The following is a 27,329-nucleotide window of genomic DNA, read 5'->3' on the forward strand; positions in this document are numbered from 1 at the left end:
CATCAATAAAAGGGATTCAAAGTAAAAGGAAAGGAGAGTCTTATTTGTAAACTAAAAAAAAAAAATCTATAGAATTTGAAGCAATTTCTAAAATAGTTGTACAAGAAGTTTGACAACTTCATATGTCGTTCTAGGTTACTAGATGTTAGAAAAATCACTATTATTGTGTCAAGCATTTTAACAATTCTGATATCATCCTATTATTATATATGGATGATATGGTTATTATAGGTTAAGAATTAAAAAGATTAACAACATGAACAAATAATTTTCAAAGTAGTTTAGGATTAAAAATTTGAGAGCTGCAAATGAAATTCTTAGCACAAAAATTATTTGGGAAAGAGTTGAAGGCATAGTAAAGCTTTCATTAAAAAACTATATAAAAAAGGTTCGTAATATGTTTAATATAAATAATTCTAAACTTGTGAGTACACCTCTAGAAAGTCATTTAAGACTCACTAAGGATTAGTCATCGTAAACTAAACAAGAATGTGACTATATGGCTAAGGTCCTTTTTACCTCAATTATTGGTTCTCTAATGTATACTATGGTTTGTACCAAAGTAGACATCTCCCATGTAGTAGGAATTATGAGCTGATACATGAGCAACCCAAGAAGACAACATTGAAAGATGATGAAATAGATTATGACATACTTTAAAGGTTCCTTTGATACTTGTCTTAGTTTCACAACTAGTTAATGTTAATAGTAGAAAGAGTACTACATGGTTTATGTACACTTTAGGTGGTATGACTGTCTCCTAGAGTTCTACTTTATAGAAGACTATTTCCTTTTCAATCATAAAAGCTGAGTATATTGTAGTATCATAATATATAAAAGAGATAATATGGTTATATAGTTTCTTGAAAGAATTGTGTAAAGATAATGAGAAGAGTACTCTTTACAATGATAGTTAAAGTGTAATTTTCTTGATAAAAAATCCTGCATTCCACTCCAGAACTAAGCATATTCAAATTATATATCACTTTATCAAAAATCTTCATGATGATGAATAATTGATGCTTGGAAAGTTTTATGAAAGCAAAAATCTAGCAAACATGTTAAATAAAAGAATTATACTTTACAAACTAAAGTTATGTAAAACTTTAGTAGGTTTTTAAGGTTAAAAGATAAACATGGTGTGGTTTGTCTCCAAGTGAGAGATTGTTGTGTATGGAGGAAAAAAGAAGCACATCAATCTACAAATCAAGTTAGAAAAGAAAGGAAGATTTTAGTGCTGCAAATTAGGATGGAAATGAGGGAAGATTTTTTATGGTTTGTTTTCCAAATTACTAGGAGAAGTCACAGATGAAAACAGGATGAGTGTTATAAATAGAGATTTATAAGAGTAGAAAAGCACATAACAATAATACACTTAAAGTAAGAGAGAAGTGAGGAATTACAAAAATCTTAATGTTCAGTTCAGAGAGGTCTTCTTCTTCTTCTTCATTGTTATAAATTATAGTTTTTTTCTCTATCTAGTAAAAATATTAGCTTTGTGAACATAGATAACTCTCGAACCATGTTAATAATCATGTTCTTGATTTAGAGGATCAATCTCATGTCATAATATATGGTTGCTACCTAAGAATTTTATTTTGACATCCATTGCAACAAGCAACCGAAAATAAAATGTCACTCTATTTGAAATACATGCCATTTGCAGGGAAAACTCTCTTATGTACTACATCAAACTTCCTAAAGATCTATTATGGTCTTATAATCAAAGGAATAACTTCTCATGTCCCAATGCATCTAGTGGTAAAACCAGTACTTAACCACCTAAGAATTGATTAGAGATAGTTCAACAAAGGTGGGACAAAATAGGAGAAACAATACAAAAGGGAGTTGTTCCAAAATTTCCTTTGAAGATTTTTTTCATTTAGTAAAATTGATTAATTAGTGATCCTAGCTTAAAAGCGGGCTCAAAGAATCAACCTTAATGAATTTTCAGTATCATATGTATATTACTGTAATGCTACCGAGCAATTGAGTAAAAATATAAATGAGTGGATGGTTAGGAATACTAAAATACATAAAAGATTAGTAATAGAATTATTCAAAATAAAAGAATATAAATAAATATTATCATTAATAGTTTTTATTTAATTTAGGAATTCCTATATTAACTATATAATTATTTATTAAGTTTTTTTTTCTTTTTAAGGATTATAATTTTGACCTATTACTATTAAAAATAGGTACACGAGACCATTTAGAGTCTTTCTCAGACGCTTTCTGTTTAGCCCTCTCTGACAATCATGAATGCCTACTGACTTGCTATGTTTGATATTAATATCCATTACCACATAGTTAGTCTTCTACCTTATTGAAGTTACTATAAATATTAATAACTCAGGCAATAACTTAGCCAATTTATTCATCAAACCTAGTAATATTTCCACTAAGATTTATTACACCAACAACCTTTGTCCACGTATCCCATCTGATTCAGTGAGTGTTTGGAAACGTAATTGTACCCGCATTTCCAAAATATTTTAATTTTTTTTGTTAAAAAATAATATTTTTTTTATTTTCTGAATCGTTTTGATACGCTGATCTCAAAAATTATTTTTAAAAAATAAAAAAAATATTATTTTAATGCATTTCAATATGAAAAATACTTTAAAAAACAATCGTAACTATACTTTCAAACAGGAACTAGTGTGGTTATTGACAACAACGTTGTATATTTATTTTTAATGATACAAATGTTTCCCAAAATTCTATGACACGATGTACCGTGACCATTGATTTTTCTTTTTTGTTTTTTTTGTCTAGCTTATCATGTCTTTTTGTTATGTTTTTATTTTTAATCACAGGCTCTAAGTATTAAATATTATACTATAATTCTTTTTATTTCTACAGGTAAACCTGATCTATTAACTAGATCCATGATCCTTGTATGTAAGCTATGCTTAATACACTGTTCATTTTCAATTTTACAGAGGAGCATGTTTTCTTTAGGATTCTAAATTTGATAACTATATTTATAAAGATTCGGAGTGTCATGTTGCCTTCAACAATAAATGTTTCTTTTCCTTTGAATTCTCTCCAATGTTTTATTTTGTTTATTAACTCAATTGTTAATGTTCTTATGCTTGTAAAATTTATATTATAATTTTGTAATGTCTTTCAATTACTTTTTTTTTAAAATTATCGATTTTATTTAGTACTCTAATTAACAAATTTACAGGTTTTTGTTTTTTTTTTTTATCTCAGCTAGACTGTGCATTATATGTTCAAATCTAGATAATTTACGAGAGATAATATAGTCCTTGTTGGCTAACACAACTTTATTTTTCGGGATATGTACTTGTTTTTTCAATATGATCAATCACACTATAATTAAAAGATGAAAATATAGTTTTTTCATTTTGTGTGTTGCAAATCTATGTTACGAGCATAATTATTGATCTAGATCATAGTTCGATCGAGTTTGTTTTTGAAGTGTATTAAAAGTTGATTTAGTCAAATTCAAGTGATCCGATTAAAATCTGGAAGCTCGGTTAACAATTAATTTTTTTATTTTAAATGATATTATTTTTTGAAAAAAAATAACTCAATAAGCTCAAGTCAATTCATCAATTCAAGGGTTAAAACCTGAGAACTCAATTAATAATTAAATTTTTTTTATTAGAAACAACATAATTTATTTAAAAAATAAAAAACTTAATAGACTCATGACCGAGGCAACCCAACTTGGAGCCTATTCTTGTAACAAATGTTATGAGAACAAGATACGGTCGCTTTTTCGTAAAAATAACTATGACAATCACCAATTTGAACTATGAGGTACCAAATCTTTGAAAAAACATGAAAGTTAAACGAAAAAAATAAACTAGATTGCCGAAACTTTAACTAGACATCAATGTCCTTCCATTTGTGGGGGATTGTCGATCACGTGATCTATGCATTAAAGATGAAACACAACATGTTCAGAAGTTCAGATGTTTTTGGAATGAACCCTAACTCATCCATCAGAACTTCCTAAACTTTGAGGCCCCCATCAGAAGAAACGGATAAATTAGCATACGGTGCATATGCAATAATGCCACATTACTATACCAACCAATAAATAGTATAGCTCTGGTCAAGTCTTTTTTGTTCTTTTTTCCTTTGCCCTATGTGTGGATGACGTTGATGTCTAAAATTTAGCAATAATGGATATGAAGAACCGCTACAATGGAAAACTTGAAATGGATCTCACTTTCTTTGCTCTAGTCAATTTTCACATTGTACATTTGTTTGTATCAAGGATACCAAGGAAATCAATTATTGTACTATATTTACTCGCGATTCGCTGCAGATCGGACCTTTTTTTTTCAAAACTTAAAAAAAATGTTGAACATGAAGATTCTTTTGACAATATCATTAAATCTAATTAAGCAATTCGATCTTGAGACCTACCAATCCGACTCCTTGCTAAATCAAGTTTCAAATTAAATTGCATAAGAGCTGATCCAAAATGAATTATTTAATTTAATAGTTGTCAAACTCAGGTCGCATGGATCTGACATGGTTGCCAGATCCAAGTAGCTTGGGTATGGCAACCATGCCAAATCCATGCGCCATGAGTTTGGCATTCTCAAGCGCCATGGGTGTGGCATATCCAAATACCTTGGGTCTGACGCGGTTGCCAGACTCGTGGCTATTAAATCAGATATGGTTGTCAAATTCAAGACACTTAGTTTTTGTAAGGTTGTCAGATCCAATTATCTTGGGTCTGACGCGGTTGCCAGACTCAAGTAGCTTGAGTTTGACGTGGTTGTCATGTTTTAAAAGCGCAATATTTAATGGATGTCGTGCATTTAACACGCAACAAGGTCAACCATATTATTTCACTAAATCTTTTTCAAATCATGTCACTCCTCTAAAGTTTCTAAGTTTACCGTGCTAATTTGAAGAGAAAAAAACCAATGATTTAAGCTTCCCTGTGTATAATGCAAGGCAAGCATTGTCCTTATGGTTCTACAGCTAATGCTGAATGACGATCAACTACTCCCATAAATCTCATTATACTAGCTATTGACCAGTGTAAAGGCGACATGGAACTAACTCCGAAACAATGAGATCAAAATAATAGTACCAATTACATATAAGTTTAGCCACTTATGTTGCACTTTAGCATCCTATGCTCTACAACTGGGTAATTCAAATCTCATCATAGGTAACTATAAAACGACGGGCTAGCTAATTGTTCATGTATTTTTCCCTTTTATTTTAAGTTTTGAGTTCATATATAATTGTAGACAAGAAGAACAAAAGGAAAGAGCTTATAATCCCTTTGTAAGGTTTAGTACAATGATTAATCCAAAAGGTAATTAATTTTCTATGAACATACTGTAATGGCATGGAGGGTGCAAATGGGATTTAGTTATGACTGAGCTGAGCCGATCATATAAATTTATTAAATTACAAAGAAAATATAAAAAATAAAAAATATATATGCCCTTATAATCACTTATATATATATATATATATATATATATATAAAACCCGTACGTGTGGGTTGTGGTTTGGTGAGTGAGAGAGATTTGATTTATGGAACTAAAAGATAACGCATAAAACGATAAACTTTTGTCAATCTGTTCAACAAAGATCTCGAATCAAATCATCATTAAGACAAACTTCGTCCTCATCGTAGCAATTATTCCCAGATCCAACCCCATTAGATGGCACTTCTTGAAAACATATGCCTACTTCTTTAACTCAAGTCTTGTCCACATTGTTGAAACGGTAAAAGCAAGAACAAAGTACAGCTATTATGTGGATATCCAAGACAAAATCCCACACAGTAACATCTGCTGTAAATGTAACAGAGCATGTAGTGTCTGTGATTGCGGTGACGACCGGTTTCTGAAGTGTTTTTTTTTTTTTTTTAGGAATATATTAAAATATTTTATTTTTAAATTTAATTTTAATATAAACACATCAAAAATTAATTTAAAATTTTTACAAATACTTTTTTAAAGTAAAAACAAACGCCCTCGAATTCATCCATGCTTAGGAAACACTTGTAATAACAAGCCATCTAGCCCCTAATTAACAGTCAAACACCCACTTCACAATTGGTGCTTCAACTTAGAAGCATGAAGCAGAATCTAATATCTTCCCAGAGTTTAGGGGCATTTCCTAGTCCGGGAGGTGCCAGATATCAAGAAAATAAAGGATGGAGTTCAGAGAGGATTCCACACCCTTCATCAGGCAGCGGCAGGAGGCATATAAGTGCTTTGACTCCGTTTTATAGTGGCCGGGCTTTGCCTTCTAAATGGGAAGATGCAGAGAGGTGGATATGTAGTCCAGTTTTGGGCTATGGTGTTGCTAAAAGTTCTCAGTGCCATCCTTTAAGGCGTGCCAAGTCAAAAAGTGGGCCTATTAATCTGCCTCCTGGGATTGGTTACTATCATAATTGTTCACCGTCAATGGGGGTTATTGATGGTGGGATTGGGAGGAATTTCATGGTGAATTCTCCGTTTTCAACTGGAGTCTTGATGCCTAATGGGGTTGGTGCTCATTGTAGTGGAAGTGGAGGTGGAGGTGGGCAAGGTCATGTGGAACGCTTGGCTAGTGCTCTTAGTCGGTCTGATTTGGCGAGCGAACCTTCATCTTCCAGCTCTCAAGGTATGGCATTAATTGTGCTTTTGTGCATTCGAAAAGTAGATTTTGACAATTTACAATGATAATCATGAATCCATTGAAGGAATGTCACATAATTATCACTACCCCTATCGAACAAGGAACTGAGACATTAAGAATTTACAATAAGCTAGGTCTTCCAAGACCACTGGATTCTGGTTTAAGACCCATATTAATGCTGGTGGTACGATCACACATCGACAAATAACTTGCAGCACTGTATAATTACTTCTTTGATGACTCTGGTTAGACCTTGTTGTATTGGTTTTCAAAAGGAAATGTTATGGGCAGCAAACTGCTTCTAGAATATTTGATTTACCTTGTCATCTGAGTTGGTTGTCTATGTTGAAATGAAAATTGGGTTGGGATGAATAATTGCCGTTTTCTGGTTCTGACTTACATTTGAGAAGAAAATAATAGGCCAAGATGACCAGGTGGAAATGGTTTCTTGTATCTGTTAAGTGCAAAGAGAAAAAAAAAATTGCAGATACAGACAGGCTAAATACTACTGAATAAGAATGCATCTGCCAGATGTCTGGAAATCTAATCAGTTGTCTGTGTATATAGTGATATAGCAAACATGTCATTTGAAAAACTCTTGCCATGCATTTTGTCTGAGGAACAGTTATAGGAAAAACCAATGTGCTTGTTCAGAGGCTATCTTGTGCAGAACGTTCTCATGGTTGCTATATTCCTGTGGTGTTGAGATGTTGCATGATTGTCTCCTCACATACTACTTTTCTGATTAAATGTTCAGATGAGAGACCTGAAGGCGTTGATGATGGAAACAACACAGTTGATCGTATCATTTCAAGAAGGGATATGGCAACACAAATGAGCCCTGAGGGGAGCACCCACTCTTCTTGTAGAGGAAGGTCCTCTTCTCCTCCCTCTACAGATCCTGTACTGGAGCCACAAAGTGACCATCCTGCTAAATTGGAAATCAGGGAAGTCCAGGTAGATAAAAGAGCCACTGTGATTAGGTGGTCCAAAAGGCCTGGTTCTCGCAGAATTAAGAGGGGACAGCCAGATGTCGAGGAATTCAATCCAAATGCTGCTGACGCTCACTCCTCATCTTGGGATATTTCAGAGGAAGTATCAGACTTTTCAAAGTACGTTCCATTTGCATCATTTTGTTTTGTATATGGGCGGGAAACATAAATCTTGAAATCACACCACTGCTAGCTCATTCTGGTTTAGAAGCCTTAATCTGACTCCCAACATATATTTTGTACAAAAACAAGTGATTACAAAATTAGATTGGCTGTCGGCTTTACTGCCTAGTGAAAATATGTCATGAAATGTATAGGATTGTTGGAGATCAGGTGAAGTTGACCATGGAAGCTGTGTTTTTTAAGATATCTAAAGAATTTTCCAAGCAACATATGCACATTTTTGAGCTTTCGATGGCTGTCATTTTCCCTGAAGCTTGCAGTTAAAGGCAAGCATGTTTTCTTTATCCTATTATACCTTTCCAAATACCAACTGTTCTTGATGCAGGTTGCAAAGAGAGGAAGCCAAGATCACTGCATGGGAGAACTTGCAGAAAGCAAGAGCAGAGGCTGCAATAAGAAAACTCGAGGTTATATAATTTGAAGTGGTCAACATAACTTGTCATAAATCATCAAGAATAATTAGGGAACTCTTCAGCACAGATTTTTCATTTAATTTCGTCATATGGTGCTAACTAATTACAACTCGTTCCTTCAGATGAAACTGGAAAAGAAGAGATCATCATCAATGGATAAAATAATGAACAAGCTAAGAATTGCTCAGATGAAAGCTGAAGAAATGAGAAGCTCGATGTCAATCAGGCAGGACCAACAAGTTTCCCAGAAATCCCACAAGATCAAGCTCTTTCATAAGCGTGCTCGTTTGACTTCCTTGGGTAGTTGCTTTACCTGCCATGCTTTTTAAATTTCTAGCACTGTTTCCAGTAGTGATGCATCCCTTTGTGCCAGGAAGCTCTTCCAGGAGTTTCCCAGTTCAAATTTTGTAAACCTCTTGCTATCTTCCTTTTTACAAATGATGTAGAAACTAGAAACTTGCAGACTTTCAAGTTCTTTTATCTGAAATTCCAGAAAGCGGACAGTACCAGAGACCTAATATGCCTGTTGGAACTAAGGATGGGATAACATTCTTCAACCTCTGTTTAATTAGTCACCCCACACCGGCTATTTGATTTCTTTAAAATCCACCATAATTCAGCTCATAAATTGACGGCAGCAACTTCATATCATGGGATCTCTATCACACAACTCTAGCCTTTCCTCAACGATTTTGGAAAGGATTCTCGCGTAGGAACCAATTGGACCTTTGATTTACATTTCAAAATTCTAGTCAAACCAGAGAGACATACAAGGTTTCTTGTAGCAGTTACAACCACAGCCGACAAAATGACTGCAAATAATTGAGACTAGGTAGATGGCTCGTATTTTGCCACGAGCTGGATAATTTTTCTACAACGCAAACAAAAAAATTACTCAAGTTCAAGAACACAAAAAAAAACCCAGATATCATAAAAAAACTAAAAATAATAATAATTATCAATCGTCAATCCTCAGGAGTCAAAATAAAATAAAATAATGAAATAAAAAAAATCAATAAAAAAATACTAAAAAATAAAACACCAGCAAAATCAAGTGAAGATGTCAAAATCTGCGAAAAAAATCATACAGATAGGATAATCAAATATAAGGCAAAAAAAAAAAAGTTTAATTTTAAAAAGAATTAAATTTTGAAGGACCAAATAAAAAAAAGGATAAAAAAGCAACTCCAAAAGAAACCTAGGCCACCCGAATAAATGAAGCTCCTTTTTTAAAACTAACAACTTCAAAATTGGCTCAACCCGACAGTTTGACTAAACCAGAAGCATCGTATTTGGAAAGCAAATATTTTAAAACGTGGCTCGACCCGACAGTTTGACCCATGACTGGGCCGAGTTTAAAAAAAAATTGAGGGAAAATTGATCAAGTGTAAGACTATTAAAAACTCGAGATGACCCATGTTTCAATTAGCTTGAGGAAAATCCAATCAAAACATGTTGACTATTTCTTCTGCTTTTTCTTTTCTTTTCAAAATGGCATTATTTTGATTTTTTTATAAACAAAAAGATTTGGTTGGCTTAAGTTAACTCGAGTTAACTTAACCCGACCCGTGACCCAATCATTGTCCATGATTGACTCATGGGTAGAACTTATAAACAATAGGAATAGGAAGAATCTAGTAGACCAAATCCCAATAATTAAAATGTCGAATGATGAAATAAAAAAAAATTAAAGGATAAAAAAATAACAATTAAGAGAATAAAGACCTCACTTGGAAAAAAAATTGAGGACAAGAAAAAATCTTGAATTGAAGGGAAAAATTAAAAACAAATTCAATGATGATGGATGAAATTTAAAAAAAATAATGAAAAATAACTGAAGCCAACCCAATTCAACCTTTAGAATTTTGTAACACATATCATGAGATCGGATCACAACATAAAAATCTAACCTGAAAAAATAACAATGTAAAATTTATAACCAACCAAAATAATTAGGGATAAACTTGAAAAAATAAATTAAAAAAGAAAGTGATTTAAAAAAATGTAGATTTAAAAAGGAACCAAATTTGACACAAAAATAAAATAAAACAAAATTATAAGGGATGAAATTGAAAAACAATTGCAATATAGAAAAGGATAAGAACAACTAAAAATAACAATCCAAAGAATGACAACCATATTTGATATAAAAATAAAATGTCAAGAGATAAAATTCAAAAACAAATTAATTCAATAAAAAATTCAAGACAAAAAACATCACAATTAAGAATGAAGACCATATCTAATATAAAAACCAGGTACAAAGGGATGAATTTGAAAAAAAAACTTGATAAATAATTCAAGATACATTACAATTAAAAGAATGAGGACCGAATTTGACATAAAAATCAATTGTGAAGGGATGAAATTGAAAAAAAATTAATTCAATAAATGATTCAAGATCAAATACATTGCAATCAAAAGAATGAGAACCTAATTTAACTTAACAAACAAATAACTAGACCTTCTTATTTTTTTGCAATGGGCATCACGATTTTCTAGGAGGAGATAGGGGAAGGAGGGAGGGAGGGAAACCCCCCTTGCCGAAGCTTTTCCGTATGCCATCTCGGCACACGCACCTTGCCACCATGCTTGGGGTGACGAGGAGCAGCAAACGCCGCCTTGGAAGACGTGGTTTAGTGCTGTTTTGGCGCCACACGTGCCACCCGATTAACGCAAGTGGCGCCTCATGTCATGCATTTTTTAATAGAAATATATATACACACTCAATTATCCATGACTCCACCTAAAATATACAACAAAACTATATTATAGTAACGAAAACACCCCTACATACAACCTTATCTTTTCAAAATCCAAGGGTAATCTTGTATTTTCATTGTTTTTTTTTAAGGACAAAAAAGCCTTTCAATACATGTATATTTTTTTCCCTCCCAAGAGCATGACGACAGTTAAAAAAAACAAATAAACCATATTCTTTCAATGACAAATATAACCCATAAAAAAAGCAATCCTGCCCTCAATTATATGCTAAGCTAGTTTTTTTTGGCAATGTTCAATAAAATATTGGGCTGATTTAGTTTTTTTTTTTTTTTAATGTTAGGAGTTAAAACAATTGTTTTCCAAATGTTAGACCAGCAATGTTATAATAATAATAATAATAATAATAATAATAATGACAATAAAGAACAGGATTGTCACAAGGAGAATTCCCATTCTTTACTACACGGCGCACAAATCCCACATCTTGTGGATTCCTTGCTACATCCTATTTAAGTACTTGCCAGCAGAATTAACATATAAAACAGTTCGGCACTTGATTCAAAAGTTCCGGATTCTCAGTAGCAGGAAAAAATGTCAACAATAAACAACTATACTATTATTTGAACAAACTTCAATCCACAAGAAACACAACTAGCTTATGGGCAATCCTAGTTTTCCTGGGCCACAATTCTGTCTAGTAAGGCCTGTACCTCCAATCTGCTCTTGAAGGCCTTGCACTCCCCATACCATAACCCCACTGCAAAAAGAATGTTTCGTAAATTGCTAGCGCTAAAAGAAACTCAGCTATCAAGCATTTTAATTCTTATGGGTATAGAGCACCATAAAAGGATTCAACAATCTTCAGACTTACTTTAGAAGGAACCATATATGCACCCGCATCATCATAATCCAGGGTTCCATACATCCTGCCAAAGTTGCGCATGGGACCACCATAACCCCCAAAAGGTTCAGGAGCGCTCATCATGAAATTTCCACTTGGACCAGCATCATCAATAGGTGTGGCTGAATCTATTGCAACCTGCTCAGGAAATTACAGTCAAAAAGTCATGCTATGCAAGAGTTGAAGCCTCAGCTTTCTCCACAGGGACAAATGTCCTTATTACCAAAGGTTTTACATGCAGGCAAGTGTACATCACATAGTGTCATGCCTAAAGATCAGAATCAAACACCACAACACACATCCATGTATCAATTATTCAAGAATCATGCTCCAAGATGTAATAAGCAAGACTCTTGATGCGTGCTGTTAGTGATAATTTGTTCTTTCAGGTATTAATAACAATAATTGGTTGACTGGTGTACAAAATACAACAGTCGTGAAATCTAGCTTGCAAATTTCTTATTTCTTTAACATACTAAAACCACTCTTCAGCATCTCACAAATCCAAAAATGTCAGTACCACCTCCAACATAGAGAGCATAAAACCCTTCGTTTGACTTATTAAGCATCAGAAATGCTTTCCCAATTCACACTTCATTAAAAAACCTTCGGATTAAGAGCCCTTTCTGCTTACATCTCCTTTTATTCTGAATGAAAAATCAATTATTAACAAACACTCTAGGTAAAGGGAATGTTCCAAGTAATACCTGATGTCCACAAATCTCATGAGATCTTCGAGATACACGATCCGCAACACCATCTTCAGCAAAGGTTACAAATCCAAAACCTCTATGGCCAGTTCTCTTGGGATCCTGCATCCAATAAGCATGCAAAGGTGGAATAATTGGATGAAATTCGCTCTGAACTGTGCTACAAAAAATATCCTTATCTTACCTTAGGAACATATACATCTATTATGTGGCCAAATCTACCAAAATACTGGCGCAAATCTTCGGTGCTTGCTTCCTGAGGAAGCCTTCCAACAAAGATCTTTTTGCCCATTCCTCTAGATGATTCCCCTCCTAATCCAGCAGGGAAAAAAATACTGCATGATGAAAGAGTACTTGCTAATTTGCAAAAATTACCAATTTCCATTGGTACTTACTTCCATAGAATGGTCCAGGATGATCATACAAGGTGGGAGCACCAAGAGCTGCATATCTGGTAGCTGCAGAAATATAAGCATTGTATGCACCATATCCTCCAGGTGCTGTTCTTGCTATAGGCCTAAAGTCATCTTCCTGATAATATAACATTACACTGTTGATATTAACTGCATATCTATTTATTTAAATTTAAAACATTCTTAAAATGTATTGCAAATGAGATATCCTCTGAACTACAGGTGACAGTAATTGCAAGTCAAAAAAAAAAAAAAATTCCTTTCCACCCACAAGACAAAGTCAAGCCTTGTTTAAAGAGAAAAAAGATAGCACTGCTGAAACTTGCCTTAGGCGTTGCTCGATCTACAACTACAGTAGAGCCTCCCAATTCATGAGTTTCAGCCATCAAGCTGTCCACAGAATCTGTAGCAACAGACGAGATCCATTTCAGTATTTTGCATTAAAGAAATATTCTTCAACATCCATCACATCTCCATGAAGTGTTAGGAATCATTATGGACACATTTGCTAGACAAACCACAAAAGATGAAAATCTCCATAAAGTAAACAAGTTCAATAGTTTGACAGATCACTACACCACATAATCATACAAGTTTCTGGTGTAACATAGTAACAAAATTAAATGCAATGTACAGAGTCTTGATAGTACAAGAAAAAATAATCCTAAGGCACATTAATAGTATGACCTGCACTTGCATATGTGATGAACCCAATTCCCCGATGTGCTTTCGAGCTATGATCCTGCACAACATATTGATTGACAAAAATATAATGTTTCTAACCAGAGGAACAATTGCAAAAATATAATTCTGAAGACACAAAATGGCATGAATCAGAGTGTGGTCATTAGCACACACATATGCACACATGCAGAGACGCATGTAAATATGTTTGCTACATGCAATAATACATAAAGAGAGAGCTTACTTTTGGCATGTATAGGTCAATTATCTCCCCATATTTCTCAAAGTGACTGCAAAAGGAAAAACATATCATGGCCTGCGATCAATTCCATATCAAACTTCAGGAATTGTGTTTAGCGTTGAAAGGAAACAAGTACACTGACCACCATCACACATATTTACCTTCGAAAAGTAGTTTCTGTCACAGATGGTGGAATCCTGGCCACAAATATCCTTGTGGCTTTTTTTGTTGGTGCTCGCATCTCCTCCTGCCAAAACAAAACACAAGACGTGTTATCATGTGAGAAAACATGTACCGGTAGAGTGTGCCTATATTACAATCATATATATTAAGCAAAACAAAGGGAAATATCTCAAAACTTTTAACTAACAAGACAAATCGTTCGAGATTTTTACAGCCAACCTTTGGAGTAGCCACTTTAATTTCCAGCATTCTTTTACCAAGAAAGTGTTCACCTGATAGTACAGCCTGCAGCCAACAAGATTTCAGCACACAGACAATCTTAAGCGGCAAAGAATTGAACAGAAATAAAGTCATATGAAATACCTTAGCATCTTCAGCGGATACAAAAGTCACATATCCAAAACCACGAGATCGACCTGATGACCGCTCCTAAACATGGAAAAGTATAAAAGAACCACTGTCAATAATGAAAATATACTTACCAAATTGTGCACTCTCAGACATTGATAGAAAATAAGCTGGTATGAGAAAAAACACTGCATAATGCACATTGCAGAACAAACTTGAAGAAGTCTCGATGTCCAAAAATCATGCTAAGTGTCTATTTTCATCTCTCCCTTTCTCCCATCTACAGCTTCTAATTGTAGCAAACAATTACTAATGGTATTTGATATTCATTCATGATAAGCTACACCTTAGGAAAACAAGAAGAGCACTAAATACAGATAAAGAGTAATCTATCCAATCCAAAACAGTAGTTTGACCTCAGATACTGTAGAAAGGTTTTAAAATATGCCCACTGGTCCAATGCGATGCCACAAAGTTTGTATAACTAGATTGAAACTAGAAGCTACCCCCACCTTCCTACACTATATGAACAGACAAAACTCTCTCTACGGCTAATGTACATGATCAGATTAGTCCGCACTTCTGTTGTGCATTCTAACACTGTGCCAGCCTTAGCATGTTAGCTTGCTAGTGATACTGATAGAATAGATTAGGGGCTTCTTGCAAGGCTAGGAAAGCCATGTAGGATGAAATCCTAGTCCTCCTAAAAGAAATAGGATTTTGACAAAATATACCCTGTCTTTCCATCTTAGTGGTCCTATGCATAGTCGGTACTAAAGCCCCAATCATGGCTACTAATAAAAATAAGACTAGGAACCAAAAACCAGATGAAATAATAGGTATAACGCGAATTTTCCAATGTTTCCAAATTAGTCCAACTTTGTACATTTCCTACCATAAACTGGATATTTTAGATAAGTCATCTTTCTTTGGGTTGGAATTCACTCATTATCCAAAATGAAATGCATACAGAAAATTGCTAGTATATAGACACAGCAAAGTCACACAAGGCATGTGGCCCATAAAGTGAAAATCAACAGACAAATTTCCACCCATAGCATCCAGCCATCCAAAAAAATAAAGTTTAGCAAACCTTTTAATACTAGTAGGATTGGATAAAATCGAACTTAAATTACAAACCTTTTAATACTAGTATGATTACATAAAATCAGATAAGAGAATGACAAAGCCAGTAATAATTACAGCCCAAAATATAAGATTAGCCACGGATTCAGAAGAGAGAAAGGAAAAGAAAAGAAAAAGAAAAGAGAGAAGCATAAGCATACAGCTTGTATATTTGGGTGGGAAAAAAAGGGGCTAACCTTCATAACAATACAATCCTCTAATTCACCAAACTTGCTCATGTATTGTCTCAGACCCTCGGTATCAATTTCCCATGGAATACCCAGAATCTACATCTCCAATCAGACACATAATAATAATAATAATAATAATAATAATAATAATAACTTATTATTATTATTAATAAGATTCAAACTTTATAAATTTGCATGACTTAAAACAATTAACTAACCACAAGCTTTTGGCTCATTTGAAACGAGTCGAAAGAAGAATCCCTTTGTTGCAGTTTGGTGAAGAAAAGGAAGGAAAAAAGAGAAACCCGAAAATTGAAACTGATAATCTTAGCTCTCTCTCACAGCTCTCTTAGAAGACTCAAAAGAAACAGAAGAAGGAAATCTTAGCTCTCTATCTCTCCTCTCGCAGTCGTGGGTGGTCGCTCCTGCACATAACAAGCACACAATAACCTCTTTCTCACAATTAAACATCACCATTTCCTCTGCTGCTAAAACAACCATAAATTTTCCACATAAAAAAAAAAAAAAATCAAGAGAATTTACACGCTCACTGACCTGGGTCTTGATTCTCAAAACCCTAATATTTCAGATCTCCTCTCCTCTCCTCTTTCCCTCCCTAAGTGACCCTCCTCTCTTCCTCTCTCTATACTTGGCTCTCTCGCACGCGCCTAAAGATTCCACAGCTTTCGGATCGAATAATAATAATAATAATAATAATAATAATAAACCCTTATTCTTTTATTTCTTGATTGGATATTGATTATTCATGGGAGTGGAGGTGAAGCTTCAGTTTAATTGCGTGGACCGAGTTATGGGCTAACTATATTTGCTTACGATAGTGTTTAGTGAGTCCATGAGCCGAAACCCATGACCCAAAATGAAATGTATAGGCTAAAGAAAAAGAAATAAGCTTCCTTTTTTACATTTTGGCATGACTTTTTAACTATGATTGTTAATAATTTAAAATTTATTTTTTATAAAAAATAAGTTAAAATAATTTTAATTTACAAGCATTTCTGGTTAAAACTAACCTTTTCTTCTTTTGTTGCATTTTCCCCTTCCCCTTCTCCTCCTCCTCCTTCTTCTTCTGCTGCATTTTCTCGTCTCCACTGTTCTGCAAAGTGAACAGTGGAGAGCGTCTGCACTGTTCAGGGGCTGGACCGGGTCTGGCCTAAACCTAAATGTATTGGATTGGGTCTGACCCAGTAAAATAAAAAAAATCTAAATAAAATTTCTAAGATATTGTGTTTTATTCGAAAAACTAATGTTTAACATTATTCAATGGCACTACATAATTACATTAGAAGGAGATTGCATGATGACGTAGCATTTGCAGAATTTGATCGCAATCTCAATTTTGTTCCTGATGATATTTTACTTGATGTTGTTGCACGTTCAGGAAGCCATGAAAATTGTAGTCCTTGTCGAATGGATTTTGTACATGATGAAATTGCAGATAGTTTAATGGAACAATAAAAAATAGTTTATATAAAATATTGTTTATTTCTTGATGTAATAACATTAGTTAATTCTACAATATTTCAATTAAAAACCATCAATATTAATATGTCTTTTTTTAGTTATTTTATAACCTCAATTTAAAAGCATTTTTAACCAACACATTAAACTACTTTTTGTTCATCTTAATTTCAACAACAATTTTAACCAAACATATATTTTACCAAACCAACCTCAATTAAAATTGCTTTTTATAAAACAAATTTTTTCAAATTACAACCACAAAACCTACCACAATACCAAACACACGTGCCCTTTTGGTAACGTAGCTGCGGATGAGGTTCACCCGCAACCACACTAAAAACATTTGGTTAAGAAGAAAAAACTGCTTCTAGCTGGTAGGACCCACTATGTTATCGTAGGGACGAACCATAACAGTGGAGCATGACTCCATTGTCGCACTGTTCACGTGAACAATTTTTTTTTTATTTCAAAAAACTAGTGTGAGTGAATTAATTCACTCGCACTGTTCACATGAAAAGTTTAGTTTTTTTATATTATATTTCAAAAAACAGTGCGAGTGAATTAATTCACTCGCACTGTTCACGTGAACGTGAACAATATTTTTTTTTTGTTTTTTTAAAATATTAGTTTAAGGTGAATTAAATTTACTCATACTGTAATCTCAATTTTATTCCTGATAATATTTTATCTAATTTTATTGCACGCGTAAAAAATCATGGAAACTGTAGTTCTTGTCGAATGAATTTTGTACGTAATGAAATTGTAATTTTTTTTAAAAAAAATTGAGTTTTACTCGAAAAATTAGTATTTAATATTATTTCATAACACTACATAAATTAGAAGGATATCGCATGATGACGTAACATTTGTGGAATTTGATGGCAATTCCAATTATGTTCTTGCCGGGTCCGACCCAGTTAAAAAAAAATCAGTTTTTATTTTTATTTTAATTGTGTTTTATTCAAAAAATTAAAAGGAGATCGCTTGATGACGTAACAAAAAATTCAGTTTTTGTTGTTGCATGCTTAAGAAACCATGAAAAATATAGTCATTGTTGGATAGATTTCGTATGTGATGACATTGCATATAGTTTAATGGAATAATAAAAAAAATTTGATATCAATATTATTTATTTCATGATGTAATAACAGTAGTTAAATCTATAATATTTAAATTAAACATATTTTTTTAATTATTTTATAACCTCAGTTTGAAAAACATTTTTTTAACCAAACACATTAAACTACTTTTTGTTCAACCTCAATTTCAACCACAGTTTTAACCAAACATATATTTTTCCAAACCAACCTCAACTAAAAGTATTTTTTATAAAACAGCTTTTTTAAAACCACAACCACAACAGTAACCTCAATATAAATCTGATACAATATGAAGGTTGTGCATCTAACATAACTTTTTAGGCTGATGACGAGTAAATGACAAGAAGCTTGTCTATAGAATCCAACCTTAAAAAACTAGAACTAAAAATAAAAATAATTAAAAATAAAAGGAATTAGGTTTCATTATGCACCAAGATACAATTTATTATTGATTGAAATAATAAAATTATCTTTTTACCCTTCTCAACCAAAATAATTTAACAAACTATTAAGGGCAAAATGATTACTTTTATGGGGTCATTTTGTATTTTGTTTACACAACGAAATGATTTAAATATTTTCTAAAATGCGAAAAATCTAAAGTTATAATTCAAGGGTTTTTTGGTCTTTTAACTTTTTGGATGTTCAGTTAAATGACTACGTTAACTTTAAAAGCTAAAAAAAAATTAAACCTGACATCCAGAAGCTTTTCACCTTTTATCATGGCTTTTTAGTTATTATCAATTTGATTGAGGGGCGCTTTAGACTTTTAACAAATTAGATATATTTTAAAAAACAAAACGTTTGAGTGGTAAGCGTGCATGCTATTTGGACGGCACGAGCGCCGCCTCCTTGTGGTCAAAAGTCATTTTCCATAATGATGTTGAAAGAGACACACTTTCCTTTTCCCAATAATTAGGTGTTTGTGCTTGACGGAGCAACGATTAGGCTCTAATGAACTGTTTTCTTTTCTCCATCTTTTCCCTTTCATAGCCTTGAATTTCCACCAACACTTCTAGAAATCAATTGTGTCCTCCAGTTTTATATTAATTTTGATACTCATTCTTTTGATTACTATTTGTTTTGCTTTTAATGTTTTTTGAAGTTTTTTTTTTCAATTTCATCCCTATGCATTTTATTTCATTTAATGTTTTTATCCAATTTGATCCTCATTCTGTTGATTGCTATTTTTTTTTATCGTTTTCTTAATTTATTTTATTTTCAATTTAGTTTCCTCATTATTTTCTTTCATTTAGCTTTTATACTAGATTTGGTTTTCATTGTTTTGATTGCTATTTGTTTTTTTATTTTAATTTTTGATGATTAGAAATTTTGCTTTGTGGTTTTTTTATGTTTTCTTTCTATGAGGTAATCTCGGTCTCATGACCCAGATTACTAGTTTTGAAAATTAACTCGATTTAACTTCCGTCTTTTTTAAAAATTAATTTTTTTAATCAATTTCATTCTTCGAAACTAGGTTATTGGGCTTTGAGCTTCGTTATTTTTTCTATTTTATTTTCTATGAGGTTATCCCGATCTTATAACCCGGGTTGGATCGGATTTTTCTTCTTAACATTTATTTTTTAAAATTGATTTTTTTATTCCATCTTTCTATATTAGGTTATTAGGCTATGAGTTTTGTGTTTTTGTTTCTCTTTTCTTTTTATGAAGTTATCCCAATCTCATATTTCAAGTTGCGGGTTAGTCAAGTTAACATGGGTTGACTCAATTTTTTTTCTCTAGATTTTGCTTTTCATTATTTAGTTTACTTAAGTGTTAAACTCTATTGTTTTATTCAATTTCTTTTATACGAGGTTATCATAGTTTTATGACAAAGCCACTAATATAGCATACTGACTCGAGTTTTTACATTTTTTTTTTGTCATTTTTACATTTTTTTTCCCGTTTGTCCTGCAATATTTGATTTACTAGTAAATGAGCTTCGAATTTTATTCACTTTTCTCTTTATGAGGTTATCTCATTCTCATTCAATTTTTTCTTTGTTATCAAATAAGATTGATGAGACCTCTTTAGAATATTTATAGGGCATCTTTTCATAATATTGACAAGTGTTTATTTTTTTTAATGGTCATTAGATTTTTTTTTTGGTTTTTTTTGTTGTTTGCTTTTTTTAATCATGTTATTAAATTGATCGAGATTATCATACTCATTTTAATCAATGACTTGGATCCTAAATTTTTCTTGCTTCTTTAAAAATATTATCATCGCCTTAACACCATTTTTTACATTAGAAAAAATTTGATCCAGCCCATAATGTAGTGTGGGCCACATATCTAGTTAAGCCTATAATCAGTAGTATTTATAATATACATCTAATTTTGCAGCACTAAGGTGAATAGTTATGGAAGAAGTAAACTTGGCTAAAGTTGAAGGTAAGTCTTCAACTTGTTTTCTATTAATATCATCTTTATTTTTCAAATCTTCTAATGATGATGAATAACTAGCAATATAACATAATGATTCATTTACTTGTGTTAATCTATCATATTTTTCATGCAAATCATTAATTTCATTTTTTAGATTTTCTTGAATCTTTTTTATAAACTATATATAGAACCTAACTTTTTAAATTCATAATATAAAGACTTAAAAGCATCATACAACTCACTATAAGAAAGGATGTATTCATCATCCAAAGATTGTATCTCCTTTTTTCCTTTTAATGGCCATAAAACACATGTTTGCCATATTCTTTTCTTCATCACTAGGGTTAGAAGTAATTTAGAAGTTCCTTGCTTGAATCTTTTTTATTCTCTCTTTCTTGAAATTTAGGAATCTTTTACCTCTTTATTTCTTCTTTAGGATGTCTCATAATTGTCTAATGATTAGTGAAATATCCTCCTCAATCTCTTCATCGATCATCATCATTTTTTAACATGATGTATAGTTTTGAATGCCAAATTTTCTTTGGCTTTTCTTTTTGTTCATGTTTTTCCATTGTAATTTCATGTGTCATCAAATAACCGATAAGTTCCTCCAATGAAAGTTTGGTGAGATATTTGGCTTCTCGAATTGCCGTCACCTTAGTTTCCCAAGTTTTTGGCAATGACATAAATATTTTGCTTATGATATCGGCACTAGTGCAAGTCCTACCAAGAGCATCCAAAGTATTAGTAATAGTAGTCATTTTAGCAAAAGTACTAGTAGTGGATTCATTTGGAAACATTTTAAATAACTCATATTGATGTACATGCATATCTATTTTATATTCTTTAACTAGATTTGTACCTTCATGACTAATATCTAAAGCATGCAAAATGTCCATAATATTTTTACAAGATGATATTTTATTGAACTCCTTTATATTCAAAGCACAATATAGAGTGTTCATAGCTTCGGCATTTATGGAGAATAACTTTTTATCTCCATTGGTATAATACTCACTCCTAGTCTTAGGAACTTTGATGCGATCCTTAATTTTTATGGGTTTATGAGGTCCATTTTTTATAGATAGCCATAAATTATAATCAGTGAAGGTAAATAATCATCCTAGTCTTTCAATAAACATTATCACTTCCATCAAATAAAGATGACCTAAAAATAGATGATCTTCTAAGATGAAGATTATAGCTAGTGATTATCATTTTACACAAGTCTAAACCACTAAAAAATAATATAAATATACACTTTTCTCCTACACTTTGGCAAGTCAAACCCAGCCACCCATCTTCCCCAAGTTTTCTCTCAATCTCTCACATCTCCCCTTCTCTGGTTTCTATCTTTTCTTAGTCTTTTCCAGTTTTAATGTTCAAAGTCTCGAGAAAAAACAAAGGTATCTAGCAATCTTTTAAGGTATATATTTCTTTATTTTGGTTAATTCCATTCCTAAATCTCCATTTCCCGTTTGGCCAATCTCATGGGAACACCTTGTTTAAAGCTATGAAACCTATCAAATTGAAGCTATCAAACTTTTTTTCCATGGCTATCCACTCTGCCGGTCTGGTCACTCTTCTTTTCTACCAGTGTTTTATTTATTTATTTATCAGCGTGCGTGCGTGCGTGCGTGTGTGTGTTTATTATAAATGGGTGCACTATTTCAAAAGATCAGATTCATTCACTTTGTTTCCTTACAAAGCCTATTGAAGAAACTTACGCTTCCATCGGAAGAAAATATATATTTTTTTTATGCTATTACTCCTATTATTTAGGTTGGGGATAATATGCTATTTATGGATTAGAATGAAGTGATTCGCCGCAGGGAATCTAACACTCAATAGTTTCATTAAATAGGTTTTCTCCGGTTCTTAACTTTAATTAACCGAAATCGATCAGTTTGAATTTATTTTGATTTTTAATTAAAAAAAAAAATTTGTAGTTTATTTATTCATAAAAATCAAACCAAAAAAAAAAAATTCACTAGCTGAGCTATTGTATTGTAGAGAGGATAGGTCAAAGCGTGTCCGTTATATCGGTTAATTATACATAATAAGGCTTTTGTCTACTGCAAATTAGGGCTCAAGTCTTCATAAAAAATGCGAGATATAGATATGCTTGTGTCTTAGCCTATACCATGTCATAAATTAACTTCAATCTTTTGAAGATGTTAAAATTTATTATCATAGCACCTGTAATTTTAAAGAGATTGAAGAAAAACTGCTAGAACCTCTATTCAATAATTTTATAAAGAATCAAAGATAAGGATATTACAAATTTGTCGTCATAAATACAAACTAATGCAGACTTTTGTTTTAATCATATGAAGATATTACAAATATATTGTCATAAATACAAACTAATTTACAATATATAATTCATATCTTGAAAAGAATGTATATATGAAAAACGATTACGATTTCTTTCAATCAACTTAATCCTCTGAAGTAATAAACCGTGAGCCATGATCAATCTTTTGTTGCATCCGAATTAGAGACACTTCCAAATTTTGGGTCTTGAAGACGGTGGTATATAGTGTCAGGTCCCAACCGTGTTAAATTAACGTAATCTTGTGGAGTGTGAGCTGACAAACCTGGGAGTATCAGTCCATACCATCTAAGCAGTATCAGCAACCAAGGTTCTTTATAATCGGCCCCCTTTCTGTAGGGTAAAATGAAGCCTCTTACTAGCTCCCATAATGCATTTAGAAACCTCGGTATAGCAGCAAATACCGATATATAGTTCTTGTGTGGTTCCTCTGAAACTATCTGCATTGAAAGGACTCACGTTCATGAACATTTCAAGGCAGCACAACAAGGATGAATTCTAACAGTATTACCAAGTTTCATTGCAAATTATTATTGGTGGATGCCACATTTGTGTAATTCTTTTTTGAGCTTACTGTTGGTAAAATTGTTGAAGCATAAATGACGGTAATGCTGGCATGGAATGCCATTAAACACGAACAGCAATATGACAATTTCTCGAAAAGACATCGTGCCCTATGTTTAGAGTGATATTTCTTCTTCTTAAAGGGAAAAAAAGCAGCTACAACATTCAAAATAATGCTAAAAATCAATCTTGTTATAGCTGGTGTAGTGGCATGCATAATTGTGTATATATTGATGCTTTTGCATGAAGAGGTTTCGGCATTTTACCTTCCCATAATAACAGCTATTATAGTAGACGCATGTACCAAAATGCTTGAAAAGAAATGTCGAATCATCTATGGGCAACCTGGTAATCACATCATTACAATAAACGAATCTCACGTACTTAAACTTGTGCTTTTGCATCTGGCTCTCCATGAACCTCTTGAATTCCCCATCTCCAACTCTTGGCTGACCAAATGTATACACGCCTTCCAGCCTCTCTAATAACCATGTCTCTTTATGCATTGCTAGAACAGCTGGGAAGAGAGTTGCAATTGCGCCACCCATGCTGTGACCAGTCAATATAAATTTTGTCTTTTTATTTTGTTTAAGAAGTTGTTTCAATTTCTCTCTTATAGTGTAGTAAGCTATCGGTTGGCCATCGGCGCCTTGTCTAAATTCCGGAGGCCAGCCTTGACGCATTGATAAACCTAATGCTTTCATAAAGCCACCATGAATTTTTCCTATGCCAGGAAACTCATACCAGGAGATATCAAAATCAGAACACCAATCATCCGCATCAAAGGCTTCCGTACCTCTAAAGGCCACGACAATTATGTCAGGGTCTGCATTTTTATCATGAAACATGAAGCCTTGTGTTGTACGTTTTTGTTGAAAATCTGCGGACACACCATTGATCGTTGTTATCTAGTGACTTGCGATGAGAAAAAAAAAAAATGAAGGTTTTGTCTACATTTGATCAAGGTTAATGGAGAGAACGGAAGTTCAAAGATGCAGGAGGAAAGGAAGATGATGATGAAGAAAGTTTTGGACAGTCATCAGTGAAAATGCGATCAGGTGATCATGGATCTTGTCCACTTATGGAAGTTCTCACAAGGAATGGACAGGTAATTAAGATCACATATACACGCATGTATGACTGTCGAAATAATTTTCCCAATAAGATTGTTTCTTACCATTCCAAAAATCATAGTATCCAATTAACTCCATCTGCAAAAACAATTGTAAGCATTAATTAATTCATGGATTGACGGGTCTGTATAAGGAGTTGCAGCATAAAATTTAAGACTTTTCACACCATTTACCTTCCAGTGATTTCTAACTGCATTTTCGACAAAGGCTTTGTTCTCATAAGCTACCTTTGCAGCCATTACAGAGAGTGCACTGTAGTATCTGCTATCACCATGCTTGATATTCTTGTCTAAATCCACACGCTTGTCTAAATGTCCAGCAAATGATAAGAAAGTTTTTGATTCCTTAACTGGTCTTTCCACCCTACCTGCACATGATTATCAAATTCAGGTTAATAAACACATAATTTTCTTCTTCTTTTTTATGATGAATCAAGTACATAACATATTTGAACCTGGAAAACGAGGACTAATTAAGTGACATTTATAGTTGGGGACTAACCTCGTAAATAATTTATGAAGAGCACAAAAATATTACGGTTACATGATATAAGGTTTAGCCACATCTCAACTCTTGATCCAAACGATGCCATTGGCCTGGCTATAGATTGCAGGATTTTTTGTGATAGCAGAGAGAGAAATATAAGCCATCGACGATGGAGATTCTCCACCTTTCCATCTGGGAAGTCCACAAATGCTTTTTTCTCGATGTCGTCGTTCCATAGTATACGAAACACATTCAGATAACTCACTTCTTGAGGTCGCAACACCAAATAATTGCCAGGAAAATTTGCAGAAGTCATTGACATATAATATATATTTTATACGCTCAGAAGCATGAATCTGCCCAAAAGACTTTATTTTCAATCCTTTCAAGGGAATATATATTTATAGCAACTGTTTCTGATTACTTATCTCTAATTGAGTATTTAACTTTGTTGAAGACAAAAGTTATTAACAATGGAAGTAAATGTGAAGTCTCTACTACTTTATTAATAATATTTGTTATTGACTAAGAATTGATTAAACATCAATATAGGTACCAGTACTGTCTTCTGCACAATATTATTATCATTGAGTTATTTATGAGAGTAGGTTGAAGCCAAAAGAACAATCTTCACATGGCAGAGGTTCTTTGTTACAGTACTCCGCTCAAGGGAAGAATATTTTTCTAATTTGGCGTAGGACAGATGCCATTTGCCAATTGCTTGGACGTGCAGAGTTGGAGATTCTAGTTCTGAATTTTTTATAAAGTCTCTTCTTTTCGCCACAAAAATGGAATAAGATCCCATGAGTGTCTCTGAGGTAAATCATATGGTTCCAAGACTACACCTTTCATGATGCACGTTTATTCTATATAAGAAATTAATAATAAATAAATACCTCAATAAAATCGGTTATATTATATAATATTATTTCATGATGCATGCTTGAAACCAAATATTATATAATACAAATTTGAGAAATATATATATATATAATTTGCAATCATATTGCATCGTATTCTAACATGGAAAATTTTAGGTTTCAAACACCAATATTGTTAAAAATAAATTAAATTTATAATTATTTTTTTTAAAAAATGAATTGCTCGACTGATTGAATTAAAAAAACTAGTCTACTTGTTGAGAATTAGTCGACAGATTAAGTTGACATAATTACTTTTATTATTTAGAATAAGTTTTTCTTTTTGATTGTTTAAGATTTTAGGTTTATAAACATATTTGTAATCAGAAGTATATATATATAAACATTTAATAAAACATTTTTTTTTCTCAAATTCCTTTTTATTCTTTAGCTTTGCAATTTAGCATTTCTATCCATATTAAACTACTACACTAATTTTCTTCCAACAAGAACAGCAAGCGTACGCATCAAAAGGTTCTGCACCTCTAAAGGCCAAAGCAATTGTATATATCATGGTCATCTGTTTTATCACGAAGTAAGAAGGCTTGCGTGTGGCCTTATCTTGATAATCTGCAGCAGTACAGCAACAGCGATAATATCTTAATTAATAATAGTTCCCAAAGAAATCGATGAACTGAATTTAGCAATGATGGAACTAATTATCAATCATTTTTCAAATATTCAAGGGCAAAATTCAGAATATAAAGGCTAATCATCAAATATAAGATTATATTGTCCCTCCCAGTGATCCTGGACAATAGATATTCGAGGTAGGCGTGGTTCTCATAAGATGCTTTTAGAGAAGCCATAATGGAAAGTTCTGTTCAATTCTGTTCGCAAATCGTAATCTCCAGTAAAAGATACGAAAGCTGCTGATGTTTTCTCCGGAATATTATCTATATATATTGTTAATTTATTTCATATGGTATTGGTAGTTCTAACACTCCTCTCTTGTAATCTGTCGTTTAAGGTATGTCTAGTATACCGGGCTCAATTATTATATTGAATTTGATATTAATTATTCTAACACTCCTCGTCACGTGTAACCTTTCAAGTTTGTCAAGTAGATTAGGCTCCAGGATCTTTACTAGGTCATTAGGCTTAAATATAGCTTCACTAGTATATATATTGAATTCATAATTGAGTTTGTTTCCATCTAAAAACTTCAACATTAC

At 32.7% G+C, this 27,329-nt stretch overlaps 3 protein-coding genes across 7 annotated transcripts; 1 reads left to right on the forward strand and 2 right to left on the reverse strand.

Moving 5' to 3' along the window:
- Positions 1-5,977: 5,977 nt before the first annotated feature.
- Positions 5,978-8,745, forward strand: LOC7476383 (uncharacterized). Its single transcript, XM_002306434.4, has 4 exons — positions 5,978-6,624; positions 7,397-7,751; positions 8,140-8,221; positions 8,350-8,745. The coding sequence occupies exons 1-4, from the start codon at positions 6,093-6,095 to the stop codon at positions 8,554-8,556; spliced, it is 1,176 nt and encodes a 391-aa protein (XP_002306470.1). The 5' UTR covers positions 5,978-6,092; the 3' UTR covers positions 8,557-8,745.
- A 2,586-nt stretch (positions 8,746-11,331) lies between these two features.
- On the reverse strand, positions 11,332-16,472 carry LOC7489734 (uncharacterized). Of its 5 annotated transcripts, none has more exons than XM_002307230.4 (14): positions 16,303-16,472; positions 15,966-16,172; positions 15,754-15,843; positions 14,447-14,512; positions 14,303-14,368; positions 14,062-14,147; positions 13,904-13,949; positions 13,663-13,717; positions 13,302-13,378; positions 12,958-13,093; positions 12,747-12,874; positions 12,560-12,664; positions 11,823-11,990; positions 11,332-11,708 (listed from the first exon to the last, which is right to left on the reverse strand). In XM_002307230.4, exons 2-14 carry the CDS (start codon positions 15,981-15,983, stop codon positions 11,646-11,648), a joined length of 1,104 nt encoding a protein of 367 aa, XP_002307266.1. In that variant the 5' UTR covers positions 15,984-16,172; positions 16,303-16,472; the 3' UTR covers positions 11,332-11,645. The 5 variants fall into 5 exon arrangements, with proteins under 5 accessions (XP_002307266.1, XP_052309275.1, XP_024458074.1 ...); XM_052453315.1 differs by having other exon boundaries at positions 12,958-13,089; positions 13,298-13,378; XM_024602306.2 differs by having other exon boundaries at positions 15,754-15,849.
- A 6,542-nt stretch (positions 16,473-23,014) lies between these two features.
- On the reverse strand, positions 23,015-25,797 carry LOC7476384 (triacylglycerol lipase OBL1). Its single transcript, XM_024601390.2, has 5 exons — positions 25,250-25,797; positions 24,922-25,115; positions 24,793-24,826; positions 23,882-24,495; positions 23,015-23,491 (listed from the first exon to the last, which is right to left on the reverse strand). Exons 1-5 carry the CDS (start codon positions 25,554-25,556, stop codon positions 23,192-23,194), a joined length of 1,449 nt encoding a protein of 482 aa, XP_024457158.2. The 5' UTR covers positions 25,557-25,797; the 3' UTR covers positions 23,015-23,191.
- Between the last annotated feature and the right edge of the window lie 1,532 nt (positions 25,798-27,329).

The sequence above is a fragment of the Populus trichocarpa genome, chromosome 5, assembly GCF_000002775.5.
Source record: "Populus trichocarpa isolate Nisqually-1 chromosome 5, P.trichocarpa_v4.1, whole genome shotgun sequence".
Taxonomy (NCBI): Eukaryota; Viridiplantae; Streptophyta; class Magnoliopsida; order Malpighiales; family Salicaceae; genus Populus; species Populus trichocarpa.